General features: G+C 37.6%; 1 protein-coding gene across 1 annotated transcript; it reads left to right on the plus strand.

The window, feature by feature from the left end:
- Nucleotides 1-2,033: 2,033 nt before the first annotated feature.
- Nucleotides 2,034-7,354, plus strand: LOC139935063 (pyrimidodiazepine synthase-like). The gene is made up of 5 exons (XM_071929515.1): nucleotides 2,034-2,208; nucleotides 3,675-3,780; nucleotides 4,068-4,290; nucleotides 4,650-4,776; nucleotides 5,296-7,354. The coding sequence occupies exons 1-5, from the start codon at nucleotides 2,184-2,186 to the stop codon at nucleotides 5,520-5,522; spliced, it is 708 nt and encodes a 235-aa protein (XP_071785616.1). The 5' UTR covers nucleotides 2,034-2,183; the 3' UTR covers nucleotides 5,523-7,354.
- Nucleotides 7,355-7,978: the final 624 nt, after the last annotated feature.

Here is a 7,978-nt window from a genome sequence, read left to right on the forward strand (position 1 = left end):
CAACATACAAAACCAATGTTTAAAAAAAACCTATTTTGTTTAATTTTTGAAAGATTTATTTAGATGGGTTTAAAATGTTCACAATATACTACTGTGGGCTTTTAAGCAACATGACCACACTAGGGACTGCCAGTATTTTGTGGGCTTTGTTTTTGGTTGGACACTGCTAATTAACTAGTAGTGCCTAATTACATCACTTTAGCTAAAAATACCAGCAGGGCCCAATTTCATAGAGGTGCTTATTATATAAGCAGAAAATCATCAGGACCCAATTTCATAGAGCTGCTTAGCACAAAAATGTGCTTAGCATGAAATTTCTTCCTTGATAAAAACAGGATAACAACCAAATTTCCATTTGTTGAATATTGCTTGGTACTGGTATTCAGCTGTTGTTTGCTTATCCTGAAAACCACATGGAAATTTTGTTGCAAAATCCTGTTTTTATCAAAGCAAAAATATATCATGCTAAGCAAATTTTTGTGCTTAGCAGCTCTACGAAATTGGGCCCTGCTGACAAATCCCTGCTTAGCAATATAGATCAGGATGCCAGTCACAGATATTGTACGAGTGACATATTTGACTGGTAACCAGGTTAACATTATTCGTTTTTGCTTAGTTTTTTTAGCTTATAAATAGCACCTCTGATATTTGGGCCCTAGCTGTCAGACGAACAGTTCACCAATAATTTATGCAACTACTCACGTCATTTACCACAGTAAATGAGCTTGAAAATTTCCCCTATGTTAGTGAAATTTGACACATTTGTCAGAGATCATCTGTAACTATAGCTGTAGTTTCAATTTTGATGGTTGTATTTTTATATAGTTACTGATCGTTTGTATTGTATTTGCATACAGTTCTTTGTCAAAGCCATTATAATTTCCACAACGAGTGTTTAATAAAGTGTCTATCTATCAATATATCTAAATAATAGCTTCTATTTTAAAAATTGGTGGGGAATGTCAAATCGAAGCACAAAATATAGAACAGCAGAGTGTTACAAAATTATAATTTTATTTCAAAAACAAATTAGTTTTAAATGGACAATGCAGAAAAGGTTAACCAATAAATCAAACATTATACATGTAATTCTTTAAAGAAAATTAAAAGTAACATTTAGTATAACTAGTGTAAGTCTTATTTCTAACTAGATTCACCATTCCCCCATCCCCTATGCCACAAATGGCACTAGCAATGAGTAGCATATTCACCAGAAAGTTTGAATCATTGCTTTTGATTGGTCACATCACTTTATCATTTTTATTTATTTTATTAGTATCTTTGCTTGGATCAATCCTACCTCCATGCTTGGATCTTAAGATTCAAGTAGTGGTACATTATTTAACATTACGTTGACATAATTATGGTAAGGCTAATGAAATGCATCCCAATATCAATATTTAACTAATAATAATTTTAAAGTAAGTTCTAAGCATTAGGTTTACGTTTAGCTGTGCTGTTGAATGGTTGTAAAATAAAGAACATTACTTGAAATTTCAATCAACTCAGCAGTTCCCCCGCCACCTAATTAATTTTAACATTAAGTTAAACCTTTTGAGAGAGTATAATGTTGTTATTTGTCGAATCGTTCAAAAACATTCAAAACACTTGAATGAGGTACCGGTATGCAAACTAATAACAGTTGTCTATAGGTTGTAGTAAACCTGAATACATGTATCACTATTTACTAAGTTAGACAAAAACACCCCTTTAATATCGCGGTGATAGTCTTTTTTCGTGCGTTACATTTTTGGGACTGTGCGTGCTATCCGGTGTGCCGCGTGCGCCTTGACTAAAGGCAGTACTGACTAAAGGCTATCTGCTACCCCGTCGGTAGACTTGGTTCAGGTCGGGTCTCGTGCTTTTCGAGTCAATAGCCGCGGCAGATGAGCTTTTTTTTAACATTGGCAATCCAAATACTTTCGATGGGGCGCGCTGTTTGTGGGATCAAGCGAATTGTATCAAAGACTAGCTTTGTTTAGAGAGTAGTTGGAGATATTAACTGAATCACAACTTGCGCATGCGTATTTTAATCACAACCATTCGTGGTATAGCTTCGTATGGACGTCGTGTTGGACCAAGGATGAAGGTTGAATGAAATGAAGCGTATCTTGACTCAGCAATTTTACAATCTTTTGGCAAGAACTAGCTGACTGGTTGTAGGGGAATGTAAAACGTCAACAATGTCGCAAAAACACCTCCAATCCGGTAAGTAATTGCATTAAAGTCTGCTTTATTGCTGAGGCAATTGGCCATGTCACTGATGTAGAAGAACTGGCAAGTTTGGAGGAAGGATGTTATTATATTTTATTGCTCAAAAAGGGGGCTGGTCATCTCACCGGGTACCGGACACTTCGGCACCTTGCAAACTCGGCACCAGCAAACTTGTGCTGAGTTTGTGGGTGCCGAGTTTGCAAGGTGCCGAGGTTGTGGGTGCCGAGTTTGAGAGGTGCCGAGTTTGCTGGTGCCGAGTTTGCAAGGTGCCGAAGTGTCCGGTATTCATCTCACCACCTAGCAAGCTCGCCACCAACTTCCTCTATGCACCAACAAAGTCGCCCCCTGCAAAGTCGCCCTCTAACCTGCTCGCCCCGAGTTGTTACAAAGTCGCCCCCTGACAATGTCGCCCCCAAACAATGTCGCCTCTAGCAAAGTCGCCCCCCTGACAATGTCGCCACCAGCCAATGTCGCCCCCTAGCAAAGTCGCCCCCAGAAAATAGTTAAGGGTTAGGCAAGTTAGGGTTAGGGTTATGGTTAGGGTGAGGGTTAGACCTTCCACAAGCACATTACTTCATACGGAATTTTTTTCTGAAAATGTTTTAACTATATTTTTTACCACAATTATTGTAGCCGTAATTATTTTCTGAACAACATCTGGGGGCGACTTTGCTAGGGGGCGACATTGGCTGGGGGCGACATTGTCAGGGGGCGACTTTTCTAGGGGGCGACATTGTTTGGGGCGACATTGCCAGTGGGCGACTTTGTTTCAACCCAGGGCGAGCCGGGTAGGGGGCGTCTTTGCAGGGGGCGACTTTGTTGGTGGCAAGCTTGTCAGGTGGCGAGATGACCAGCATTCATAGATATATGGCGATAGCTTTGATGGCGACGTGCGGAAGATTATCCGAACAGGGTGGGCAGGTGAGGTGAAGCCTTTCTCATCTTTCACTGAAGGTGGATGCTGCCTTGGGTGGGTAAGATCGTGGATTTAATTTTTGGTTAAACTAATTAATTTATCCCTGTTTCATTAACAGATGTCCTGTATTGAAACAATTGGGTGGACCCCCCACCAAAAAAAACAAAAAACCCCAAAACACACCAAAATTTGACAAATAATTGTTTAATTTTATACTACAAATATAATTGAGGTCAAAGGAATAATAGCACAAAGATAAAAAACATGTAGAATGCCCCCTCCCCCCCAAAAAAAAAAAAAAAGATGGAAAAGGAGGCTTCGTATTCGCATGGTCTTGTGCAAACTTTCACGCTTGGCACTCGCAGCTTACCACAGGTCAGGCTCAACAGCCTAGCATTTCCCTGTAGAACTATGAGTTTGGTTTCGCTAGGGTCGACAAGTGGTATTCAGCGGAATGAACCCTATTTTATAATGCGGGTGCCAGGGGTGTTTTTCGTCTGCATCAATTAAAGATTTATTTCACTATTTCATTCACTACTTATAGGTGACTCTTTGCCACCACTGACAGAAGGAGCTATGCATCTCTTTAGCATGCGTTACTGCCCATATGCACAACGCAGTCGCTTGGTTCTCTCAATCAAAGGACTCAGGTAGGTTTAAATGAGGCGGAGTGTGTCTTTCTGCTAGACCTAGTAACTGGGGCGCTGTACCTTTAAAAAGAAAACTTGTAATCTTTGGGGGTACGACAACTGAAAATTTATTTACAAAATTGAAGGAGTGCACTGCCCCAGTTACTTGTACTTCCCTTGGGTGTGTTCAACTCTGCTAAACAGAGGGCATTTAAGGCATTTTGGTACAAGCTGCTTTCGCCCACTATTGTCTCTAAAGAAAATCATGAATTATAATATTTATGACTTAACATGTTTTTTTCTTCTAGTTTTGAGGAAGTGAACTGTAACCTATCGAAGAAACCAGAATTTCTGCTTGAGAGGAACCCAAATGGGAAAGTACCGGTGCTTGAAATCAACGGGAAGGTCTTCATTGAGTCCGGCATCATCAATGACCTCTTGGATGACCTTTACCCTGACCCACCTCTCTACCCTAAAGACCCATATGCAAAGGCGGAGGATAAAATCTTCATGGAAGAGTACTCATCCAAGGTATTAATCTATGTTGCTGACAAAGATATTTGTACAATTTTTTGTAATATTTTCTCTTTCTTTTGACATGGTTATTGGTAAAAGTGTGTCCAATTTGCTGGAAACGAAAATATTGGGTGTCCAAATTGATCACTTACAATACTCTTAACATAATACCAGATATCTCAGGGTGTCTACTTTAAATCATTTAAATCAGGGTGTCCAAAAGACACCCAGACACCCCTCAGGCTAACACTAAGTTTGGACATCATAGAAATATCTACTTTTTTTAGTTACATTAATTTAGAGTTTCAAATAGTGTAGAATTTAAAATATATACTCCTTTTTCTTAAATTCCGTCGTCTTTTTTTTTCATCAAGGTGATACCACATTTCTACAAGTTTGCGAAGTCGGATTGTCAAGACAAGGAGGCAGAGGAGAAACTTATGGCTGGTCTTGAAATCTTTGAGGCAGAACTGAAAAAAAGAGGCACTCCATTCCTTGGGGGTAAGTAGCTCCCATTACAAGATGTACAATTCCTTAAAGGTACCTGGAGTTTCAACAGGAAATGATGTTTTCAGTCGAAAATGCTTTCCAGGCAAAATCTCTCTGAGTGTTAAGCCTTGAATTTCGCTCGTAGAAGACGCACAGCGATCTTCCTCTGATAAGGGGCACTTCTATGGGGAAAATGTAACAGTAATGAGGAAAACTTGAAATGGGGCATAACCTGAAAAGCCAAGCTTGCGGTAGACATGCCTAGACAAATAAAAACACAATGGACTAACATAAACGCAAACTTTTTTTTTGCTCAAGTTATTTTCTTTCAAAAGAGGGGGATGTTGTGATATGGGACTACTTTATATCACCTTATTTATTTCCTTGACACATATCACTTCAGTTCCCAAACAGACTCCCTGCAAAGCAACTTTGAGGAAATTGGCCCAAGTATTGAGCTAAAGTCGTCTATATGATTGTAAAACTGTACTTCTCGGTTCTTATTGTGTTATTTATGTTCCTTTCTGTCAGGTCAACAGCCAGCTATGGTAGACCTCAATATCTGGCCATTTAACGAGCGCTTTGTCATCGCGGATGCGCTCACCAATCTCATCAAGCAAAAGTTCCCTGAGCTTGATTCTTACTGCAGACGTATGGAGGCTCACCCAGCCATCAAGCCAATCGTCACTAGCAAAGAAATTCTGCGAGAATTTGCCAAAGGTTATCAAGTTGGCACTTTCAAGTATGATGATTTGTGACTACAGGGTGAATCCATGCGGGATATCAGACAGGGTAAAGGGACTGCTAAACTTTAATCCTATTGTAAATGCAGTGGACACTATTGGTAATTACTCAAAATAATTATCATCATAAACCTTTCTTGATTACGAGTAATGGGGAGAGGTTGATAGTATAAAACATTGTGAGAAACAGTTTTCGAGAAAGAAGTAGTTTTCCACGAATTTGATTTCGAGATCTCAGATTTAGAATTTGGGGTCTCGTAATCAAGCATCTGAAAGCACACAACTTCATGTGATCATACAACTTACAGGTTTGTTATTTTATGCATATGTTGAGATACACCAACTGTGAAGACTAGTCTTTGACAATTACCAATAGTGTCCAGTGTCTTTAATAGTCTCAGGCTTTACAAGTTAAATCCTTCATTATTATTTTAAAGGCAAAGTGTACCTCTGGGGTTTGTTTACAGTTGATTTTTTTTAAAGCCATTGGACCTTTTCGGTACAGAAAAAAAGAAAAAGTTCACAGATTTACAAATAACTTACAGGGGATACAGAAGGTAGTGGTGAAAGACTTTTCTTGAAATATTATTCCATGAAATGCTTTTCTTTTTGAGAAAACAGTAAGACAATATCAATTCTCGATAATCGAGAATTACGGATTAATTTTAAACACATGTCATGTGACACGGCGAAACGCGCGGATACAAGGGTGGGTTTGCCCGATATTTTCTCCCGACTCTGATGACTGATTGAGCCTAAATTTTCACAGGTTTGTTATTTGATATAGAAGTTGTGATACACGAAGTGTGGGCCTTGAACAATACTGTTTCCCAAAAGGGTCCAATGGCTTTAATCCAGTACAAACAAACCAACCTGTGAAAAATTAATTTGAATTCCTGGTTGAGTTTTTGAGATATCGCTGAAAAACGGAGCGGTTATGTTAATGCAGGAAGAATAATCTGTAATTGGAATACACAATCTGAGAAATTCATCTGACAGTAATGTTTCTCAGTTTCAAATTTGGGGGGAGTAAAAACTAATATCTTATTACATAACATTACCTCAAAGTGAAATGATTCTCAAAATGCTATTATAATATCGAAAGCTGATGTCCACTCCAAGTAAGTTTTTATTGCCATTATTTTTAAAGCGTGATTACCAAATGTATATCTTCTATTTAAATCCTTTATTACTACTTTAAAGGTTGTGTTTTCGTCTAACTTAGTAACAGTGATACGTGTACTCAGGTTTACTACAACTTACAGACAACTGTTATTAGTTTGCATACCGGTACCTCATTCAAATGTTTTGAATGTTTTTAAATATTTCAACAAAAAGCAATATTATGCTCTCTCAAAAGGTTTAACTTAATGTTGAAATTAGGTGGCGGGGGGAACTGCTGAGCTGATTGAAATTTAAAGTAATGTTCTTTATTTTACAACCATTCAACAGCACAGCTAAATCTGAACCTAATGCTTAGAACTTACTTTAAAATTATTATTAATTAAATATTGATACTGGGATGCATTTCATTAGCCTTACCATAATTATGTCAACGTAATGTTAAATAATGTACCAATACTTGAATTTTAAGATCCAAGCAAGGATCACTGATGAAATAAATAAAAATAATAACGTGATGTGACCAATCAAAAGCAATGATTCAAACTTGCCAGTGAATATGCTACTCATTGCTAGTGTCATGTTAGTTGTATAATTGGCATAGGGGATGAGGGAATGGTGAATCTAGTGGGAAATAAGCCTAACGTTAGTACTAAACGTTATTAATTGTTTTAATGAATTGAAGTGTATTCGTTGTTGAAATAAAATTATACTTTTGTAACACATTGCTGATCTATAATTTTTTGCTTCGATTTGACATTCTCCACAAATTGTAAAAAAAGAAGCTATCAGTTAGATAGATAGATAGATAGATAACACTTTATTAAAAACTCATTGTGGAAATTATAATGACTTTGACAAAGAACTGTATGCAAACACATTACAAACGATCAGTAACGTTACAATACAACCGTTAAAATTACAGCTATAGTTACAGATGATCTCAGACAAATGTGTAAAATTTCAACAAAGTCGGAAAAGGAGAAGGATGGGGAGACAAACAATTTCAATAAATTAGCATTTAGTAAAATGATTGGATAAGAAAGTATCACAATGTTTTTGTCCTACTGAGAACAATGATCTTGGAGTGCTCTTTGGATTTAAAAGGCGCAGCCTAGCCGAAGTGATTGTTGTACAATTTTTTGTGCACGCACACACATCCCTTTTTTAAATATAAATTTTGCATATTATGCATATTATGCATCTTCACAAGAACACTATAATGTGAAATATTAATGGTCCACAAGTATATTTGTTATTAGTAGCTTATTTTGCAAAAGTCACAGTTTTAAAAGTTTGTCTCGCCCCCCATTTCAACCCTCCTTGATGTCTCTCTATAGTAAATTCTC

This window comes from Asterias amurensis, chromosome 3 (genome assembly GCF_032118995.1).
Source record: "Asterias amurensis chromosome 3, ASM3211899v1".
Lineage (NCBI taxonomy): Eukaryota > Metazoa > Echinodermata > Asteroidea > Forcipulatida > Asteriidae > Asterias > Asterias amurensis.